The sequence below is a fragment of the Apostichopus japonicus genome, chromosome 5 (genome assembly GCF_037975245.1).
Source record: "Apostichopus japonicus isolate 1M-3 chromosome 5, ASM3797524v1, whole genome shotgun sequence".
NCBI lineage: Eukaryota > Metazoa > Echinodermata > Holothuroidea > Aspidochirotida > Stichopodidae > Apostichopus > Apostichopus japonicus.
The window spans coordinates 19,821,365-19,845,051 of NC_092565.1; the positions used below are offsets into that span (position 1 = coordinate 19,821,365).

General features: G+C 36.7%; 2 protein-coding genes across 3 annotated transcripts in view; both read left to right on the top strand.

Annotated features, from left to right (window-relative positions):
• Window positions 1–17,682, top strand: part of LOC139967965 (uncharacterized) — a 32,759-nt gene extending 15,077 nt beyond the window's left edge. For both annotated transcript variants that reach the window (XM_071972211.1, XM_071972210.1), the window contains exons 11-25: window positions 4,419–4,643; window positions 4,812–5,051; window positions 5,655–5,727; window positions 6,131–6,325; window positions 6,816–6,925; window positions 7,676–7,773; window positions 8,572–8,773; window positions 9,470–9,625; window positions 9,943–10,044; window positions 10,673–10,798; window positions 11,377–11,600; window positions 12,268–12,355; window positions 13,189–13,388; window positions 13,821–13,943; window positions 14,939–17,682. In XM_071972211.1, coding sequence (XP_071828312.1) covers window positions 4,419–4,643; window positions 4,812–5,051; window positions 5,655–5,727; window positions 6,131–6,325; window positions 6,816–6,925; window positions 7,676–7,773; window positions 8,572–8,773; window positions 9,470–9,625; window positions 9,943–10,044; window positions 10,673–10,798; window positions 11,377–11,600; window positions 12,268–12,355; window positions 13,189–13,388; window positions 13,821–13,943; window positions 14,939–15,182 — 2,406 coding nt within the window. In that variant the 3' untranslated portion in view covers window positions 15,183–17,682. The remainder of the gene's footprint in view (window positions 1–4,418; window positions 4,644–4,811; window positions 5,052–5,654; window positions 5,728–6,130; window positions 6,326–6,815; window positions 6,926–7,675; window positions 7,774–8,571; window positions 8,774–9,469; window positions 9,626–9,942; window positions 10,045–10,672; window positions 10,799–11,376; window positions 11,601–12,267; window positions 12,356–13,188; window positions 13,389–13,820; window positions 13,944–14,938) is intronic.
• Window positions 17,683–21,057: 3,375 nt separating this feature from the next.
• The window catches only part of LOC139967968 (uncharacterized), a 110,742-nt gene continuing 108,112 nt past the window's right edge, over window positions 21,058–23,687 (top strand). The window contains exon 1 of the mRNA XM_071972217.1: window positions 21,058–21,247. The gene's annotated coding sequence lies outside the window, so the exon portion shown is untranslated. The remainder of the gene's footprint in view (window positions 21,248–23,687) is intronic.

Sequence of the window (23,687 nt, forward strand, 5' to 3'; positions counted from 1 at the left end):
ATCCAAAAAGACGCGTGATAAAGTAATGAGTGACTTTACATGGCCTGGAATGCAAGCAGACGTTACCAGGTATTGTCAGTCGTGTGATGTATGCCAAAGAACCCTCCCTAAAGGTCGTGTTACTAAAGTACCATTAGGAAGTATGCCGCTGATTGAAGAACCATTTCAAAGGGTAGCAGTAGACTTAGTAGGACCGATCAAGCCAGCCACAGAGCGTGGACATCGATACATATTGGTTTTAGTTGACTACGCAACTAGATACCCAGAAGCAGTACCAATGAAAACCATTGAAGCTGAGTCAGTAGCTGAGGAACTCCTTGGAATTTATTCAAGATTAGGCTTCCCAAAAGAAGTATTAACTGACCAAGGATCTCAGTTTGTCTCTGGCGTCATGAAAGAAGTTAGCCGATTATTGTCAATTCGCCGATTAACCACGACTCCGTACCATGCCATGTGCAATGGGTTGGTAGAGAAATTTAATGGCACATTGAAAGCAATGTTAAAGAAGATGTGCGATGAAAGGCCTAAAGATTGGGACAGATATATAGATCCCCTACTGTTTGCGTACAGGGAAACGCCACAGGAAAGCACAGGCTTCTCGCCATTTGAACTGCTATATGGGCGGACCGTGCGTGGTCCTATGCGGATTCTTAAGGAATTATGGACCGGCGAATCAGAAGTAAGTGAGACGAAGACTGTGTACCAGTACGTGTTGGACTTACAGGAACGTTTGGAGCAAACATGTCAACTAGCACGTGAGGAGCTCAAGAAGTCTAGACAAAGATACAAAACGTACTACAACAAGAAAGCAAGAGTAAGAAACATGAAAGTAGGAGAAGAAGTCCTCCTCCTTCTCCCCACTGATAAGAACAAGCTACTTATGCAGTGGAAGGGACCATTTCCAATAGTGCAGAAAGTTGGTACGATGAACTACAAAATAGACTTTGGCCATAGGGTCAAAACATTTCACACCAACCTGCTAAAGAAATATAACAGACGTGAAGTGGCAGCTACTATGTTCGAGATGCCAATACAAAGTATGTATGAAGTTGTCTGCACATCGGTTCTAGAAGATGAACCACAAGAGGAATCTGGTATATCTGAACTCAAATCATTTTCCACAGATGATCTTATACATCTTCCACCTATGTTTCAGAAGGAGCGAAGTACTGATGTGAATATCAGCGGACAATTAGGAAAAACAAAAACTCAACAGGTACAACAAATATTGACAGAGTTTGAAGACAGTTTGACTGACTTACCGGGGAAGACAAAGCTCGGTGAACATGTCATCAAAGTCAGCGATACAACACCTATAAGGAGTAAACCTTATCCAATACCACATGCTCTTCGAGATGATATCCGCAAGGAGATCCAAAGTATGCTGAGGATGGGCGTAATATCGCACAGCAAAAGTCCATACGCTTGTCCGTTGGTAGCATTAAAGAAGCCGGATGGATCTTTGAGGGCCTGTTGCGACACACGCAAAATTAACATGATCACGGAGTTTGATGCTGAGCCTGTTCCAGACCAGGAAGAGATTTTTGCAAAGTTATCCAAGGATTGCTACTTCAGTAAAATCGATCTGAGCAAAGGTTACTGGCAAATCCCAATGGCAAAAGAGTCGAAGCCATTAACAGCATTTGTGACTCATGATGGGTTATACGAGTTCAATATGATGCCATTTGGTCTTGTGAATTCTGGTGCTACATTCAACAGAGTGATGAGGAAGCTTCTTAAAGGAATTGAGAATGTCCATAGTTATGTAGATGATATCCTGATACACACTCAGACATGGGAGGAACATCTCCAGAGAGTAAAAGAAGTCTTCACCAGAATCAAGAAAGCCAACTTGACGGCTAGACCTACAAAATGTTTCATTGGGTACAATGAGGTGGAATTTTTAGGACACATTATAGGAGAAGGTAGAGTAAAGCCCAAACCTGACAAAATTAAAGCCATTCAGCAAGCAGAGAGACCAACTACAAAGACTCAAGTGAGATCATTCTTAGGGTTGGTAGGTTACTACAGGAAGTTTGTACCAAACTTCGCAGCCGTGGCAGTACCACTGACTAACTGTACGAAGAAAGGTGAACCAAACGTGATTAGATGGGGCGAGAGCCAGGAACAGGCGTTCCAAACACTGAAGAGTAAGCTTGCAAGCTCACCGATACTTCAGCTCCCCGACCTCCACAGAGAATTCACACTTCGGACAGACGCTTCGGATACAGGAGTTGGTGCGATCCTTCTTCAGGAGTTTGCAGGTGAAAAATTTCCAGTAGCCTATGCTAGCAAAAAGCTGAACAAGAGTCAAATGAGATACTCAGTGATGGAGAGAGAATGCTTGGCCGTAGTCTGGGCTGTACTCAAGTTTGAGCCATATCTCTATGGCAAGGAATTTGTAATAGAGACAGACCATCAACCATTGACATGCATTCGGAAGTCGAAAGTGGCAAATGGAAGGATAATGAGGTGGGCACTGGCATTACAGCCATATCGTTACCGCATCCAAGTGATAAAGGGAGCCGATAATGTAGGGGCTGACTACTTGAGTAGAAGTACAGAAATAATGCAAGCCAATTTCTTATCCTTCATCAGCAAAGAGCTGTAAGAAATTCATTTCCAATAGTGTATGGAAATGTGTGATTTCAGGAAGCTTAGGGAGAAGCAGAGGAAATTGAAGGAGATTTCAGTGCAGGATAGGCTGAAACAAATATCCTAATGTGAGATGTGTATAAATGTGTTAGACACATTTTATTAAAGGAGGGAGTTAATTGTCACATTAGAATAGTATAATTTAGTTAATTTGTATTTGTATGACAGAAGAAGTCAATCTGTCAGCTGGTTATTTTAGAAAGTTTTTTTTTAGTAACTTTTACTTTAGTCAATGCTGGTTGTTGTTGATGTTGGAAAGTAGTATCCAAGGATGTAGGACAATTTACATAAACCCTAATCCCTCTATTCACTACAAAAATACAATGTAGCATAATTGAGTATGTATACAAAAGAAACATCACCAGGTCAGGGCATAGTATAATAATACAAAGGTACAGGGTAGCATAGCATAGCTAGTGCACACAAAAGAAACCTACCAGGGCAGGACATAGTCAAGATGACAATGTATTGTATTGCCAAGTTATGCAAATTGATACACTATTAATTATGGGTGACATCACATCCAGCCAGTGAAGTGAGTGTTGGATAAGATTTTTATTCACTCTCCAAAATACCATCATCGGATTGAGTCCTGCTATATCTCTTAGCTGAAAAAGACGGAGCTACAATATTGTGATTTTCATATCATGGGGCACAGGATCCTATATATAGGATACCTGTATTGAAGCCTGGGCTGGTATACTTTAATTAATATCTGGCATTTAACTGTGAAAGCTTGAAACACAATTTTTCCCTGGAGATTCCAGTATCACACAATATTTAGTGTTCTGGATAGGGCAGCTTGTCGGCAGAGTTGGGATGGAAGTACATCACCTGACCGGATAAAGTAAAGCTGTATTGCAGAGCTCGTCTGACAGTTTAAGAACTGGAACCATTTGCCACTTTCCTCTCACATTGGGTCGAAGACCGGAAGCTTTTGAGGATAGTTTTTTCACCGACTATAGCACCTACCACAACCTGATATCAGCAACCACGTGTCAACAAGTATTATCAACATCTTTAGGCAATAATCATCACAGTGACAACTCAGAACTCATTTTTTTTAAGATAAATGTTAAATCAGAATTTCATGATGTAAAGGGGGGAAAGCTCTTCCGACTAGAAGAGGTAATCTCATTCTTTTATAGAGAAAAGAATATCCAATTAATATATATTAAGACTAAATTTATACGTGCCAGTTTGCTCTCTCGCAATTGAAAAAGATCCAGGGGTATCAAAACTTTGGAAAGTCTTAACCTTTTCAGTAGTTAAGCTAAATCTAGTATATGTTATCCTCTGGTAAAGATTGCGCCAAAGCAATCTGTTATCTCTAAGTATTCAGGAGTCCTACGTGTTCCTAAGCAGTATTACAGAGCGCTGTAACCTTTATTTTGCATGTTCCTTTTTTTTATTATTTTAAGGAGAAAGTTCCTCCTCAATAAATACCTATTCACTTAAGAAGTTGAATTTATAAAACTTGTTCTGCATCATTAGTTGGTTGGAGTATTTCTTTTTTACATTGCATATTGATTTTGGATAGCCGCTAGGCGAATGTGTCGCATTGCCACTTGCATTCTTTTTGTGGGTGACAGTCAAAAGGTATTTCTGTCGCTTGATTTTACGTACTTCAGCATGAAACACTGGAATACTTATCTAGTCAAGCACATGTAGTTTATTTGAGTTAAGATCTCTGAATATTGTCAATTGTACAGTAAGATAATATATATTCCATAAAATTTAGATATATTTCATAAATTTGGCAGGAATATGACATCAAGAAACGAATCGCCATAAAACAGATACAGCAAACATCAATCGATGAGGTCATATTGGAAGGTCAACTCGATGAGGATGGGGCCAGAACCCTCCTCACGGAGTACCACGACATGACCTTGTCTCTGGACGCCTTCATGGATGATGAAATCTCTCGAAGGAGGATGACTTTGGAAGAGACAACGGAAAGAAAGAAGAACTTTACAGAGGAAAAGGTGTGTGTAAGATCAATAAATCAATCAATCAATAAAAAGAAACACTCATCCCCCAAACCTTTTAGCCGGAACAATTGTTTGAATTTATAAATAAAGTATATCTTAAATAAGTTTTTGAAATGTGTGGAATTTGATGAAATGCATTTGTTGTCTATATTCTTATTACAGAATCAAGAGGAAGAATGGAATAAGAAGCTATTGAATACCATGGCAACCCAGACTCTTGACGCCGTAACCGACCTAGAAAAGGACGGTAAACTCACCGAGGAACAGAGTCAGCAATATTTGGATAGAATACGAAAGGATGTACAAGCTGCGAAAGAGAAATATGAAATTAACAGAGCATATCAACAGGCAGCTCTGCACAAAAGATTAACACAGCTAAAGAAAGAAAAGCTTGTTGCTAAGGTATGTCTTGGGTTTCTTTACACACAGCTGGAAGCTGCTGATTTATATATATATATATATATATATATATATATATATATACATTTTTTTTTTTTTTGTTTTTTTTTTGTGCAGTATAATATTTCATGACATTAAACATAGTTTAACAGAAGCTACATTGCTACTTTATTTGTATTAATTTCTAAAGGGAGGATTTAAATCTTCAAATGTAGGCTACTTATTGAAGTAAGCACCAATGGTTACAGTAGGTCTAAGCCTACCACACTTTCTTAATGGTATGACAGGTAATTGCAAACAGAAGATTCCTTTTGGTCTCCCTCTTGTACCTCCTCTGTCTTCCTAAACCTTGAACTAAGCACTCATCAGCACTCAGGAAATAATGTATAAATGCGAATTGTACGTAAATAGTTCCTAAAGAAATCCACAAGGTGTTAGGTCAGCAACACTGCCAAAGGATGAGCCATAATGTGTGTGATTGTTTGTTTTTTGTCTATCTTCAACGGAGAAACATAATAAAATCTTGCCTAAAAGATTATTATGACCCTTCTACATACAGTTCAACCATTTATCTCCTTTGTTTCTGTGGGTTTTTTATTTTCACAGGAAAAGGAACAAGCGGAGGTTTTGGCAAAGTTTGAAAGTGAGGAGCAAGCAAGACTCAAGCGCAATGAGCGAGGTATTAAGAAAAAATGTATTTCATAATCATTCATTCACTCCTGTTGTATACCATTCTGATTCATGTAGATTCATTATGTAAGATCTAAATACATTAAATTGATCGACAACAATGTAAAGGTCATGAGTGTTGACCCCAGATATGATTGAAAGTCAAAAACTTGTCACTTGTGATAATCAGTTTGATTTCACAGACTAGCAACAATTCCTTCTTTGATCAAATTTAATATATAATTTGTTTAAGTTGATGTAAAGAGTTAGATGTTCAGATTAAGAGGTTGCAAAAAAATCTGTTTGTTCTTATTATGATTAAAAGAAGACGAAAGAACAGTCACAGGAAAGAAATGAAAAAAGGAAAGATCTATTATGCTAATGATTTCTGTTTTTGTTTTTTCACAAAACAGATCCACAAGTGTATATGGATTCCAAACTGACATTATTGTCTAGTCATCAAACAGAAAAGGACCGTCTTAGCAACCAACTAGATGAAGAAGCCACGGAAGAACTCAACAAAATGGAATCAGAATTGGTTCATAATACCAAACAAGAGATTGAAAAATTGAAACAGGGTGTCTACGCACAGCTGATGCAAAATAACGGTAAGTTTATTACGTTGTTAACTTCTCCAGGCAACCCCTCCTCCCGCCCCCCCTCCCAGCCCCTCCGCCCACACAACCCTTCTGGAAATTTCTCCAAATTTATGAAAGGTATTTTTGTCAGGATGTAAGTATACTCTTATCAGAAAAGGGATACATTTAAACAAATCTTGTCTCACAATAACAGTAAATTTAGTATGATATTGTTATGATAAAAACAATTTAAATCAATCCCCTCCCCACCCCTCCCTCAAGTGCCGATTTTCATCTCTTACTGATTTTCCACATGTTATAGAAAATGGATTTTGTTCAATATGTTGAATTTGTCCATAATTATTCTTTCATAATCAAATTGTAAAGAAAGAAGTTCTGTTCACAGCTGATGCTGAACAATACAAGTTCTACAATCTTTTACATTATTACATCTTAAACTACCCTCTCTTCATAACCTCTACAAACACAATGAACCTTTTTTTTCTAAATTATTTTTTAGGATTGACAGAAAGTATGAAGAATGAGATCCTAGAGCAGCATGCCAGGAATCTGGAACAACTTGACGAGGAGAGGCAGGAAGCGAGGACCAGACAGGAGAGGGATATCAAGGTAAGTAAATGATCAAAGTGGTCAACATATTGGGGGGGATTGAGGGTGCAAGAGGTACCAAAGAGTGTAAGAAATGTATGAAATTCATGATAGTGTTGTAGTGATTATCTGGAGTGGAAATTTATGTGAAGATGTGCAGTGCAAAAAATTTCAACAAAAAAAAATACTGAATTACAGGATATAAACATTTTGCTGGGTATCACATACACTAGTGGTTTTCTGATGTTCACTATTATTCAGAGAGGAACTTTCAGGTAGTGCTTTGCCACAAAACATTGTTAGGTATCATGTGTATATATACCCTTGAAAAAAAAAATGAACAGATTTTAATTTGGATAAGACAGAGAGAAACAGATAGTTTGACTTATTCCTATGTTGTTAAAGGTTGTTACATCGAAATGACATTGTATTAAAATAATCTGGCATCAAAATAATGTTATACTAGACTATGCTTCATTAAAATTTTCTTGCTTCAAAGTTATGTTGCATGAATGCAACAGAAAGCTTTGCATTTAACTTACGTTGCATTTAAAGTCATTGTCCAAAAATTTTTGTCAAAATCAAAGTAAAAATGGACAAAGAAGACAGTTGGGATATGGTTTTGGCCTAATCTTAATTATGAGCAAATTGAATATATAAAGTAAATTATTCAGCTAATTTTTTTTTTCTTCAAATAAAGTACATCTAGCAGCCAACCAACCCTTTATTCTTGTATTCTTTTCATTTATTTATTTACATCTGTCTTTACAGAGTCGTCTCGGGAGGCTCAAGAAAGATTTGGCGACTCGTAAACAACAGGAGAAAGAAGAACAGGAGCAGATTAGACATTACGAAGAGAACATGGTCAAGTAAGGTCACCTCTAAAATATGAACCTACAAATTATATCATGCTAGTCAAAAATTACAGACAGATTGCCACATTTTTTTCGTAATTCATATCAAAATTTTCCATGTAAGAATTTGTCGCAGTTTACATAAAAATAACTTGATTTGGTCAAGAAAATATTTTATCTTGTTTTGCAAAGCCAAACGTTTTACTCAAATTGAATAATTTGCAACACAACGTACATGTGTGGTAGTTATTGTACAGAATGTGTTACATTTTTTATGATTAACATTAATGTGCAACCTCTATTTTGTTTTGAAATATGTAGGCAGAAAATCATTGCTTCGTTCATTTTTCCTCAATTGTATGAATAATCTAATTTGATGGAATAGTAGTTCCATCTTACAGTCTATCTTTACTTCCACCACACCATTCTCCCATCCACCCCCCCCCCACACCCATCCACCCAACACTTTCTTCCACTGTCACCTTCAAAATATCCACTCTGCATACATACAGCTACCCAAGTGGCTTTATCTGAGGTAGAGAGAATTAAACTAACGTTGATGAAATAGTATTTCCATTCTTCAGTATTTATTTCCTTAAACCCCTCCCCAACCCTACTCCCACCCTTAATTTTTTATTTTTCCCCAGTTACCACTACGTCGGTGCATCAGATGGAAGGTTATTGTTCCCTTTTACCACTACCCTTCTGCCACCCCTTCCCCTCTGCCACCCCTCCCTCACTCTCCTCTCATCCACCCTCCCTTATCTTCAAGTTCAAATGACTCCTTTATGCATTGTTTGATTGTTACCCCAGTAAGCTCTTAGCTACCCAAGTGGCTGTATCCGAGGAGGAGAGACGAAAGATCATGGAAGAGTATGAGAAGAATCTGATCGCCTCTGAGAATAGCCTGGCCTTAAGCAAGATGAGACAGCAACGCTTGTTGGAGGAGAAAGTAGCAAAGATGCGAGCCAGACAGATGGACAAACTAGATAAGAAACATCAAGCCGAGACAAGGGTTTGTTAAGTTTTTATATATCTAATACATTTTCGAATCCAGAGAGGAATTTTTCAGCAGCTTGAGATGCAAGTTGGTTTATTTACTACACTAATCGGAGGCACATCCATCCAGGATTTCTCCAATAACGAAGGGAAGGGGGCAGGGGGGTACAGGAGGCAAACGTTTCAATAAATTAAGTAAGGAATGCTTGAACATGAAGCATACTAAAATATCTCCACTGTATACCTTATTTTGATCAAACTTATATCATTAGCCATGTTTTAGAGCCAAAGATATTTCTTTAGGGGAGTTGGGTGAGGGTCCCCAGGATCCACCTTTTTAATTTATGAATGCAAACTTGCAAAGTTGGCAAAGATGAGATTGAGATGGAGAGGCAGATTAGGTAAGAGACATCAAGGATAGAGGCAAGGGCATTTGAATCTCCTTAAGTTGCAACTTTTGTCCATTTGATTTCGATTCAGAAATTATTTTATGTCATTGAATAACAGAGTGCTAGACAAGTTGGTGTACTCGTTATCCTGGTTAAAGAATGCGTAATAGCTTTCTCGTCACAAGTCATTCCGATAGTATTTTAGCAAGAAAAAGAAACCATGTAAGTCCATGTCTGAGAGGATCTCGCTACATCGGCAATCCTAAAACATACTTCCAGCCCCGTAAATCATAATTAATTTTGATCTTTTTTTTGACCCTCAGAGGCAAATGAGAAGCCGTCAGTTGGAGAGAGAAAGCGGAGAGAGCGAGGATGAAACCGAAGCCAAAGACAAAGGAGATCTGATGAAGAAACAAGCAGAGGAGAAACTGAACTTGATGAGTTTGGTATCAATGGATTTGGATGATGATTTAGAGGCTGTAAGTATATCCACAAAAAAAACCCTCTTTATCCAGCAAATATCTCTTTATTTATCCTTCTTGTTTGCCAACAAATTTGGTGCATAATTGATAAGAAACTGGTGAAAAATAACAGACTTCATTGTTAGTCAGCTTTTAGTATTGAACAGTATCAACAAAAAAATTGTAGCAATTTTGTCAATGTCCCAATATCAGTTTATTAACAGAACATTCTTAGAAACCTGTGTAGCTTTTTTTCTGAAATGAAAGTAAAACTTTGTCCGAATGATTCAGCCGACATTTTATACCGAATCAATTATCGTTTGGTTTTGTTGAAGGTCCGTGTTGAGATGTTACAAGAGAGAGCGATAGCTCTTCAGCGACAGGAGGAGAGACTAGGACGAATGATGGCTCAACTTCAGCTAGATAAAGCTAGAGAGGTGAGTACAAAGGATTGTGGGTAATGAATATGACAGAAGCTACTGCACTGCAATCTAACTGACCCATTGTAGAGGAATGTAACAAACTATTTTCTGTACATTTTATTAAGAGAGACTTTCACATTAAATTTGATGTAAGGATATGAGGATAAAAGATTAAAAACTGCTCTCCACACATTCTGTTGCTTTCACTTGGAAATGTCCTCTTTTTGTAGTAAAATTTATTATGTGTCTGAACTACCTTACACATTAAACACACATTCTCCATCCCAACTCCCCCCACACCCACTCTTTCCCCTCCCTGGTTTGTGTAAGAAATGGAAGAACATTTCCCAAATTGATGGAAATTTTTTGTGGTAGTTTCAACCCCACCCTCTCATGCACCTCCCATACACTTTCTTGTTTTTCATCAATGTGTCTAAATTGTTAATGACGTAATGTACACAATGAGAAAACAAGCCCCCTCAAAGTTTGTTGTTTCCCACCTGAAACTGTGATTTTGCTATGACATCAGTTGTACAATAGTATGTCAAGTTTGAATGTGGAGTCAATCAATTTTGCATTTTTCAAGGACACAGTTTAGTATCAGAGGGTGAAAATATTGTATCATGTTCTCCTGTTTTAATAGATGGCTACAATCGAGGAACAACAGAAGGCGTTATTACAACTGAAGTTAAATATGTTTGATGAGATGACAGAGAAAGGAGTGATGAAGAACTCACAGGCAACAAAAGTTATCGAGGCTCATCAAAAGGTGATTTATTGATTCAGAGTTTCTTCATGTTTATTAGTGAACGGCATCGTCCATATACTATCCTACAACACACATTTGTGCTGCCAACTGTAAACAGTTTTTCTTCCTTTGTGTCGTAACATGATGTAATTTAACTGAATTATTACAACCGATTCTGATGACCGTTGAATTTTAGATCTGAAGCCTGTGGTCATAGTACTGGGCTTGAATGATTAAAAAGAACATTTTTGCCCCAGTTTATCATGGAAATGCTCCCCAACCCCCCTCCCCCAGCTTTTCACTCTTTGTTCCAAAGTAGAGGAAGAATGTTTTAAGCCAGTGACGGACTGAATGATTAGAAACCTGATTTACACATTCGAGCAAAATTTTTGACTTCAGTGAACTATGAAGAACTTTGGTGCCATAAGTATTGTAAAAAATGTGTCCTTCTCTATGAAATGCTATAGTGATATACAGGAAATCAAAGATATAAATAAAAGGCTTGTATCAAGATTTGATTCACAATTTCTGTAAGGTCCAGAAGAAGAAGTAAGTTAACATTGATATATATATATAAATATCTCTAATGACTTTTTTAGAGTTTACAAAACTTGGAGAAGAAAGTCAGTGCAGAACGGGAGAAGCAAGAAGCAGCTTTGAAGAAAAGATTACGAGAGAAGATGATGGAGAGAGAAAAGTCTTTGGATTTAAAACATGAGAACGAGCTTAGACTTTTAGCAGGAAATTACTCCAACAGCACAGTAGTCCGACTTAGAAGGGTAGCCATGAAACATAAACATATGAAACAGCGAGAGCAATTCAGGTATGCATATTCATAGTCTCATTACCTTATCTGCTGTGTGTAGTACAGTCCTACAACCATGGAGGGTTGGCTAGTTCTAGCACAAGGTCATGACACTGGGTAATTCAAGCATGCATATGCATTGTCTCATTACCATATACTTTGATTTTGTAGTACAGTAGCAAGCACCAACTCATGGGACAGCGAAAAATTCAAGCATGCATATTCATAATCTCATTACCATGTTAGATCTGCTATGTAGTACAGTAATACGAATAAGGACTATTGCCCTTATTAATTAATTAATTCATTCATTCATTACATTTCAACCGTTCAGGTATGCATGTGTATGATCATGTTGCATATGTACTTGTTTCATATGTATACTTGTTGCATATTTATGATGTATGCATAGATCTCATTGTTTAAGTACGTTTCATAACAATTCTCCCGCAAATTTTAGTTTGTAAGCAAAATACCCTCCCTTTACCAGTCAGTGTATAAAGATTGATCAATCTTTACGCCACCTTTGCATGAATTTCAAGATATATATATATATATATATATATATTTCAACATATAGATACATACTTATTTATATATATATATAATTTCTGTCCTTTTAACTGGGACTAACTCACATGGATTCATGGTTTTTTGGCATGTTTGGCTTGTCTTACCATTAAAGGAACAAAATGGACGTTGAAATAACACAGACACTTGAAGAAAGCAGACGGCAGTTTGATGTGCAAAAGTTACAGCTAATACATAAACAGGTAAAGTTCTTATTAAATTAATGATATATCATCAAGACTTCAAGGAAAAGCTAGTGTTTACAGAATTGGAATCAAATATTAAAATGGTCGTGCAGCACATTGGCCCGATCCAATCACCCATTTTGCCTTTTAAAATTTGTTAGTTGCACAAAAACCATCAGAAATAAACAGTTCCCAGTCTGGTTTCTGTTATTCATTTACCTATATTCAGAAAAAGACATTTTGTAAATAACTTTTATTGTAATTCAGTTGCAATACCCAGTGAAATAATTGGCAGTGTGTAATTAGAAGAACTAATACTTTGGTACTTTAAGATTTACTCAGAACCTGTATTTATCTTTGATCATGTATGTATGTTAGATCCTCCTGCAAACAGGAACTCACGAAGAAGCCTCATTGGCTTATCAGAGCCGCAAGCTGACCGAAGTCAGTCTCTTAGATTCATATTTAACGTCTATGATTATGAATTGTCAATTGTCAACAACTCTGTAACTGGACGACATACATTAATCTTGGAGTGACTCGAACTCGTGACGTTATGATTCAAAGGCCCCGGCGTTAACCACTGAGCTAACACTCCTGTTGCCTCTTCTGCAATATAGCACTCTGATATCCAGTTGTCACTGTCGTTACTTAAATTACTTAGAGGCTGCTTCTTGTGGAAGGAAGGAAACTTGCAGTTTGGCACAAGTCCTTAAACAAAATAAGATTAAATCTGCTGCTACATGCAGTTTGTATAATGATATATAACATGCTACTTTATATCGTCTGGGTCCATATTTTGTTTTACTGTGTTTTGTTTTTGCATTTTAATCTTGTCAATGATCTAACAGGAGGTGGAATTCCTTGCAGCTCTGGCCAAGTTTGGTGAATACTCAGAAGCTGAGATGAAGAATGTCTTAATTTTGCTCTTTCCCACTGAGGGAGAGGAGAAAATCGTAGCAAGGTTGAAAGATATTTTTGATGAAGAAAGACATAAGAAAGAAGAAAACGAGGATAACTCCAGTGATAGCAAAAAGAATCCTATAAAATTGTAAGTAGTAACCATAGCAATATTTTATCCATTACCAGAATATTGGAGTACCATACATTTGATACAACTGGAGCAGACACCAGGCTTTTTACCTATGATATATTGGTATGGACCAGATTATCAAATCCTCTTGAGACAATGGAATAGTCCCATCTTAACATTACCAAGGGCATGTGATGAAATAAGCCCATAGTATGTTTGGGAGGTTCTGCAAGATTTCACCTGAAACTCAAAAATATGGTCAATGTCCTGCAAAGTGTGTAGACTTTAGACCCCAAATAATCTGATTCATTGAGTGGAGAGGGAATGGAGAGTGGATGCAGGTAAAGAAACAAAAAATGCTTCAAATACAAGTTTTGAAGTATGGTAACCTTGTTCATATCAAGCTGAGGAAAAAATAATCAAAATTATTTTTCTTTCTTTAAATTTCAGGCTTTTTGGTTTAAAGAAGGGTAAACGGAATACCACCGAAGGTGATACCTTGGAAGAAAAAGTGAAGAAAGCAATAATGGCATCTAGAAATAATAAATCAAGTGACGGTGAAAGAGATAAAAGGTTTGTCAGTTGTGTATCTCACATCTGATGTTTGTTTGTCCCTTGACAGTCAAGTGTATGGAATTATGTTAGCGTTTCTCTCAAAGATGAACTAGCAGGAAATTATGTAATTTTTTGCAATAATTGGTCTTAACGATAGCATGATACACTTACTAGATTTGTAATTGGTTGGAAGGATTACTTCCTGAAACTTGTGGTCATTTCTTGAGGATGAAGCAATGTGCTATTTAGGAAGGTCAAGTTCTTTTGTGGTCATTGTTTCAGCTAATAAAGAATGCCTTAATGGAGCTTTTTGCATTCGGCCAAACCATTTTCTGAAATCTTAACAAGTATTACTCAAAATAAAACGGCAATTGATCAAACAAAGACACTATCGTAGATTCACTTGTCAAATTTTAACTCTTGAAACTTGAGAAGAAGCAAATTTATTTCATTCAACCCTCAGCATTTTGTATGTCACACATGTGAAAAGCAACTTTTAAAAGTTGTTCTGGGATTTTAGTGTGGAATAAATATTTGGCAAAATTTATAAAACCAACTTAAGTCACTGCTCTTTGAAGCAGCCTGGGGCATCCAACCTGATAAAATCCCATCACAAAGGAATTCATTAGCTGACTGATTTCAGATCATGAAGCTAATTTTAGAAACTTGAACATTTCCAGTTTGCATGTTGTTTACATACTACCATAGTTATTTACATTCATCTGTATATGAAAGTGTTTGTAGAATGAAATTTGAGTAGAGTCAGATGTATAGAAAATTGCTCGGATTTAAATTGTTCGGAATTATATCCGAAATGCATTTGGTCAAAAGAACCAATGTAGCCTTAATCTTAGCTTGTTGAATTTGTGATCCTATTTTTGAATACAAAATTTGGTGACCAGATGCAAAAAGCCCCTACAATGTAACAGTAATTAAATGAATGTGAGCCATCTTGATCATAGGCATGAGCAGAATCAAACTGCAATTGATTCCATATTGTTTTTCGTTACCAGACGTTCTAGTTTAGCAAAAGTGTTAAAGAAAGGTAAGCTGGCACCCTTGAACAAAGAGGAGGACCATGTGAAGGGAAGCTCCATCAGCCCATCTACGTTACCAAAAATTCAGCACCAAGAAAGGCCGGAACCCCTTGGAAGGGCCCAACCGCAGTTTGGTAGTGACCAAGAATCAGAGGATGAGGAGGATGAAGATGACGAGAGCGATGGAGATGGAAGGATGAGGAATGCCGTTTTGCTCTAAAACTGATTTTAAGGTTTTTTGCAGTAGCTGACTGTGCTCCCATTTCCCGCCCTTTCTCTGTCTTTATGCAATTACAAGATCAGCGCAAATTGTTTGGTATTTTTTCATTTTTTTACTAGGTTGTGGTCTGAACATAATTTTGTCTACTTAATATGGCAGCTTGTTAGAGCATTGCATTAGTTTCATTCATTTTTTAATTTTCACCAAGGAAATTTTGGCATTTCCTTCAATACTCTTGAAGAAACCGTGTAAGTGAAGGATTAAACAGTCTACCACTGGGTGTCATTATGACATTTGTATGAAATGCGTTTATGATTTTATAAAGTTTTTGATAATAATATTGGCTAGTCTCTTTCAAGACGGGTGTCTTTATATAATTGCTGCAATTCACAAGGCTTCCTGTCGTAGTCTTTCTCTTCAGATCTGACAATATTTTATCCTTGCTTAGTAAGGTAATCAGTATTGGGTATAAATTTAAAAAATGTTTAAAATTTGCTAAAAGAGCTTTGCTGAAGGTTTGAAGCATTTATTTGTTGCACTTTGACCATTAATACCTCAATCACACTCTGTGTTTACAATTATGCAAATACATAAGAACTGGCTTGATCCAGGAGGTGTGGGTTGTAACCCCTCCCACTTTTCAATCTCACACAACAAAACGTTAATAGTAGTTATTAGCATAACCTTGCATGATTGGCCTATTTATAGACCTAATTTATAGTCTAAATATGCCTCAGAAAGTACCATTTTACATCAAAAATGGCAGTTTCTGGGGGTTGGGGGTGCAGGGTGGCTCCATCGACCTCAATTTGAAATCTCAAGCATATTTTATGACAATCCTGAACACTTTTACCTATATTTGGGACGGGTAAAGAAAAAACTTTTGCAATACCGTTACTAGGGAAGCTTCGGTCCGTTGGTGTCTTTCAGGCAGAATGTTTCAAACATCTTTTTATAGTTTTTGAAATATTATTAACTTGAATTTATACCTTGAATATTAGAAAATAATTTTATACAGTAAACTTACAGTCTACATAAATTTTATTAGTTTAGGAGCTGGTGATAGTGCTGGTTTTTTATATAGACAAACATAATGAATAACTTGTCAACATGTCCAAATTGTTTATTAATATTTCTAATTTTCAGCATGAAAAGGAATTTGTGTACAGACTTTCATCCATGTCCTTTTCAAACATTTCCAAACAGGTAAAACTTATTCTGTCATCAATCAGTGTGACCAACATATTAACATTGATAAACAGGTTCATTAATTTTAACAATCCATTTTAGAAAACTTGTTAAGTCTTTCAGCTAAAACATCTTGCAGTTTTATTTTGTTCTCATTAACATTTTTGAGTTTCTTGTCTGTTTATACTGTTTTCCTTTGACTTCTTGAATCCATATTTTTAGCAAAGAATATATGTGTATATAATGTTAGGAGTATTTGACAATTTTCATGTTATCATTCTGTTGGAAAGAATGACTTTAGACAGAAAATTTTTATTTTGATATATTGTAGACCATCAAATAACGCTGCCATCAGTCCAAGTCGCATGTCTATATCACTTTTAATTTTTTGAGAAATTACCATTTGAACATCTAAGTGTCATCAGTTGAAGTGGCTGGACTACTTAGTCTAACACAAAGTTCATGAGGTCATTTCCTCAGATGTGATGCAAGAACATAACACTTGCATGGTCGCCAAAAAAAACAGATTTACAAAGCATTAACAATTTGTCACAGACGCATGGTGTTGAATGTCATGCAAAGGTTCTCTGTTTTGTAATATTAATTTCACAGAACATGTTTTTGTTGAGTGATTAGAATTTATAACAAAATGGATTAAAATTAATATTAAGGCCTGCCCTGAGGAGTGGATGCCATCCATAATTTACCTTTAAAGGAGCATTCAGGAGATACAGCATATTTTAAAGGTAAATATCTTGAAAGCAGAATAACTGTAGAAACATTACTAATGGTAAATTTCTTAATATTACCTATAACTACCACTGTTTAATAAGCCATACTGCTTTCTTTTCCACCATAAAAATTGTGAAATCAAATTTTTGAATATAAAACCCGAGGGGCTTAATTTTTTTTTTCTTTGTGTGTGTGGCATTGCATGTCATCAGGCATTGACAAAATGGCAGCTCATGTACTTTAAAGTTCGATATAACCTAAACGGGACAAGATTTCTTTGCAGATGTTTGGAGACTTCTTCATTACCATCATCTCAATCAAATGATATAAAAGATAAACTGTTTGGTTTGCTTGTCTTTTAACAAGACAATTTATTGAGGACTGCTTGTGTAATGTTATTAAGGTCATGTAAATTTACTTTGTAATACTTAGTGTGTGCTCTTTATCATTATTTTTTTCTATACCACTATTACCTTTCCGAATGAATAAACAGTTGTATAAGATATTTTCAGGGTAGATTGTACATTTTTCAAGTCATGTACACGTTTGATGATTTTGTGGAATAAAAGATTTCAAACACGTATACTTTTGGCTTATGTTTTAACTGGTGTCATTTTGAATCATCAATCTTTCTTGCTTTACCCATTACTTTTGATGGCAGTGAGGGAGGGGGAGGGGGTGGGGATTGGATCTTGTCATTATCTCCTCTTAAATAGTGTCTCTTTTATGTATTGCCCTCTGTTTACCACCTGAGCCTAAAACTAAATGGAGTATAGATTCATCCTTACTTGTCAAACTAGTTTTCTTTTCGGCTAGCATTTCATATCTTTTCAGACAGAATAAACTGCACTCTATTTGGAGAGAGAAAACTGTTCTGAAAACAAAAATTGTTAGGAAAGATGTAAGTGTGATAACTGGCAGGAATGGGTAGCAGGAGGGTCGAGCTGGGCCCATTCTTTCTATAAAGGGATAAGACTCCATGCTACTAATCTTTCTACTAATCTTTCCAACGTCCATTCAGTTAATTATTTAAAATTATCGTTAATTTAAGAGGACTCTTGACCAGTGTGGAGATTTATCTCCTCAGATAGCCATTAAAATCTGTAAACGTTTGCACGATTCAGCCACGCCCACTACCTGACCCGTCTCACATAGCTGTACATCAATTATTTCTCTGGTTCACCGCATTGCCCAGGATCTGACCACGAGATCTTGATCCCAATCCGGGGTCGGGCCGGGGAGGAGGACGGGTAGGTCAGACACCGGAGCTCGAAATAATAAAACGCAGACTGTACGCTGAGAGGATCAAGGCGACACGTTCTCAATGACTATGATTACGGTCACGGGTATCTAGGAAAGTTCTTTGAAATTTGTAGGGTGAATTCCTTTTAAATTTGGATTATTCAAAGCCAGTTTGGATAGACTGCATTATTAACGGCTTTAAAGATATTTAGTGTGCGACGATTGTTTCCTTTGGAAGTTTTATTCGCATTGTATCTAAGCTTGACTCTTCAGTTTTGCGAGAGGAATGGCAGTTCTGACCCGGTACCATGGCAACTTAATTTATACATCAATTGATCCCTTCACATACGTCCCAATCACTTTCCTTCGCGGTTGTTTTGTTCGCTGATAATTTTATTTTCATCCTTTTTTTCTTCAGTTTTTGGTTCGTGGAATTGCAGTAATTGTTCTCTGTCAAACTTCTTCTGCAGTATAAGATCAGATGCATATGAGGGACGTCTTTTAGAATCATGAAACTACATCTTACTAGACGATAGTTTTTCCTTGTAGCGTTTGAAAAATTGCTTTGATTACCAAGCCATTTATTTAAGGAGGCTACAGCTGAACATGGATTTACTAAGTATGTGTCATTTCCTTAAATTTGCAATTTTGGACCCATTGATGTTGTTAAGGGAGTAACAGTTCCGAACTGACAACTTCTGTCCCTTACCGAAATCCCAGATCTGGCTTTATATCTGGTTTAATCTGGCCAGATAGTTTTATCTGGCCATATAAAGCCAGATATAACTGGATAAAGAGTCAAATCAGATATGCAGATAAAGTTTTATCTGGCCATATAAAGCCAGATTTAACTGGATATAGAGCTAATCCAGATCTGGATTTTTATATCTGGCCCAGATCTGGGATTTTGGTAAGGGGTGTTACTTGATCAAACCCGTAGAGTCCAAAATGGGGGTTGCGACCCTTTTTATAGTCGCATAAACTAAGAAAGAAACAAAGAATCGCCAACAAAAATTGCCGATATTGGTGAAAGGTGCCAGGTAATAAAAATACCCCCCGTGCAAGTAAAAAGTCTAAGGCTATGGGCCTTGAGGAGTCGGAGTTTCCTGCACACTTTTCTGGCATCTCCATTGACCCCATGAGCCCTTTACGTTAATCGATACGATATCAACATTGAAAGTCATTCCAACATATTTTACGGTTGAAGGCAAGTTTGTGACACACATGTTTGCGAAAAGTCGTCCACCTTTGATCTTTGACCTTCGTGAATCATCGTGACCTTTTACATAAGCCGATGGTGATGTGGCCGAGTGGATAAAGGCGGTGGCATTTGAAGTAATGAGGCTTAGCAATCGAGAGGTTCCGGGTACGTTCGATTTCCGGCCGGGTAATAGTAAGGTGGATTTTTCATCCAAGAGCAAACTACAGTTTTCCCATCTGAAATGACTTTCTAAATTGGAAAGATTCCAAATTTCAGTTAAAATGTTGAATGGAAGCCACCCGACGTGTAAGTTGTAATCCATGAGCCCTTGCGGGTTTCTCCCACATTTGTGGTCACTTAAGCATAGTAAAACTAACCGCTGATTATTATTATTATTATTATTATTATTATTATTATTATTATTCTTATTATTATTATTATTATTATTATTATTATTATTATTATTATTATTATTATTATTATTATTATTATTATTATTATTATTATTATTATTATTATTATTATTATAAAGATTATTGAAATTCTTGTTTCCAATATATGTCTGAGGGTTTCAGTGATTTTGTCATTTTGATAAGTGCTTACTGGGCGAAATGCACTTTTTTTTCTCAAGTTACCTTTGACTATGCTTTTACCCCACTACATCCATGTTATGCATAAACCAACAAAGTTTTGAATACTTTACCTTGATTTAGTCCTTTGGGACACTATTGTTTTTAAACATAGACTACACTACACTATACACTCCCTCACGAATATCCCTTTTGATGACCAGCTCCCCTCCATCCCATCTCCAAATAAAAACTAATAATAATGAAAAACAATGGACCGGAAAGGCCTTCCCTGATTATTCCTCCCCTCCTGCAATATACATAATGTACTCTAACCCACGAAATTTCAGTTGAGCGCAATAAAGGGTATGAAGTGGGCAGCCCATCCTAAGTGTGACAAAATGTTGGGAGAAATATGAAACATGTAAATGTGATAACTCGCAGGAAGGAGCAATGTTAGAGGAGGGGTAAGTAAAATAAGACGTCGAAATTCAAAATGTTAGACCTCATCTTGTACTTTGTCTCTTGATGTTTCTAGTGATATGAAGGGATCAAAATCATGGCTGTAAGTTTCTCTTTATCTTTCCAATGTAATTCCATAATGCCAAAGACAGTACACCTTCGGGACACACCAATTTCCGTTCAGTGCTATAGGCGGTATGAAGTGGACATTGCTTTGACCCTTTAAATGAATTTTTCTTTAATAAAGAAGAAGAAAACAATGGTAAATTAAATAAATAATCTCAACAGACAACATTAATTTCCTGATATAACACATAATGCCTTGAGTTGCTCAATATGTCATTTTACTGCGTAGTATAAATATCAACGCCAAATGCAGATGGAAATAAATTTGCAAGAATATTGAGTGTGGTATAGCGCCATCTCAATTTTGCGATCGACGCTTGAACTATGTCAACCAACTTGATCGTCTTGTTTACAGGTTGTGTCGTGTAAGAGATAACGTCTTCGTTGCATGCTTACTACTAGCCACAAGGATAACGTTAATCGTTCAAAGTAGGAATAAATGACTTGGCACGTCGGATAAGACTTTTAGGGAGACACTGATTGTAGTTGACGTCACCCGAAATTGTTAAATTTCTTATGAATATGGGATTACATTGACACATACAGTAAGTTTCTCGATATGATTAGGCTAGTTCTCTTTTCAAATTTTGACTTTTCGTGATACCTAACGGTATTGGTACATTACCTTTATTTAGGCCTAACGATGTCAATCATTCTATGCAGCACCTGTGTATAGCTCCGGTGAAATATTGTAGTCTGCTGATACAGCACATCGTCAGAAGCTACACACCAACACATAATTATATAGGCTCAGGCATAGGCCGAACGTTAGTCTATTACCAGTGGCATGACGAACTTGGGGCTATGGCCCTATGACAGACTAGCCTAGCGACTGACATTTCGCTATTAATTGATAAGATCTCATCGAGTCTAACAGTAGACTTAGATCCATTGTCTCTGCTTACATGAGGTAAAGCAAGGAATAGCTTACCCTTGGCTAGACCTTGGACCTAGGCCTGAAGTACTACTAGTAGTAGTAGGAGTAGACTATGGTAAAAAGTAACTTAGACTAGAGAAGTGAAAGAAGTATGCAATGTAAGGCCTAAGTTGGGCTAAACTGAACACTAACACAGCTTGATTATGTCACAGATACTCTGTGTTACTCATACAATTGTTACACCTTGTGTTACACTACAACCATATACTGCAAGGCTATTATGGAGCACAGTTCTATGACTTTGAACTGAGGACATTAAACTACAATAACACCAACAATTACTAGATGTACTAGTGATGACTAAGTATAGCCTACATCTTATAATTCACTTTCAGATAGCACATGAGGAACTTACTAGTAACCTTCCAGCGGGACTTTGCTATTGTTTAGTCATGAATTGTCTCAATGTTCACTGTAGGCATAATTACATTCTATGCCATGTGATGTCTCAAGATGATTATACAGTATTACCTAAGAGTAAATACATTTATTTGAAGTAACTGTTTGTAGCAAGAAGGGATAATGACATTATTAGTGTAGCAACCTATACAAACTTTAAGAGGTACATTATTGTGCATTCCCTAATTGTTGAAATAAGCTGAAAATAGTCTTCAACAGATCAAGTCTTACAGTATCAGCCCTCGACAATTATTTTTAAAAATGCTTGCCATTTGGCACTGCGACTGTCAATCTAGGCCTACTTGCCAAAACGCAAAATTCACTCGCTACTATTATAGCTGTTTAAGTCTCCATGCATGTAGCAGGGTACAAAACTACATAAGCAATAATTTCTATAAACTGAGGTTAGGCAGATAGGATACGTAATGCATATTGGAAATAATATTTCTGTGCAGTATGAAATTTAGCTTTTCTCACCTAAAACAAGTGATAAAATATTTCAAAGACCAACATAAAATATTTCAAAGAACCAAGGAATTTTTTTAATTGGCAGTCTATTATAGAGTATTATAGGATATATGAAAAAACTCCATAATATTTTCATCGCCACAGTCCTAGTTTGGGGATTTTTCATCCTATGATTCAGGAGAAGTGATTTTTGGATCTCGTGCTAACTTCCTCTAATATATTTTGAACAGTGGAGAACAATGAGCGACGGTGACGTCATTGCGGCACTTCGTTTCAGGGTCTGCAAGGACGCTATCATTAGCAAGCTACACTGTAGCGAGTAAAGTTAAAATTTGTGAAAGTAAAATAGCGATATAGATGGAAATTTCTCGGTGAAGTTGCAAGTGAGCAATCTTTTGGAGAGTTCAAACGTCCAGAATTCCCTGACTAGTTCTTCTTCATAATATGTTGTTCAGATTTTTTTTGAATCACAGCTGTACGCAAAGTCTGTTCACATTCCTGTGTATTGTATCAAAGCCAAGCTTAGAGTGAGATCTGATCGAGTCTGACCAATGTGCCCCACTGACGTCAGTTTCAAATTTTCTGGCAGAAATGGGCCAACATTTCAAGCACTTTATCACAGAATCTAAAATTCATCACAGGGCAAGGCTTAGGGCGATACAAAGACAATAAAATTATATGACCGGAAGGACTGGATCCCATTTTTCACTAAAACATTCCTTTAATTTGCAGCAAGGCCTATTCCAAAGAACAGCAAAAATACCTACGAAGGTAGTTAGGCATATATACTAGTTAGGTGTATGTGAGCAAGCCTATAGAGTACCTCGCTGCAACTCTGAGCAGCTACTCCAGTAGCGACTTTGTACATTTTCTCAATCGTTTATTCTTGTCTTTTCAACTGCAAATGGTGTGCGAAAAGGGTCACTGTGACTCCACTACATTGCATAAATCTGAAAACTCTTTGCAAAAATCATGGCATTGAATAACAGCAAACTTGTGTGAAAACTAGTATATTATTATGACCGATGGCATGAATACATGCATATTTCTATAGAAAATGCCCCAAGAAAAACTTTAGGTGTCTGGCCTCCTTAAGTCGAGGCCTGTACAGTATATATGCAAAAGTAAACATTCTTGGTGTAATTAACTTATATCTGCCATTCAGTGACATGGTAACCTAG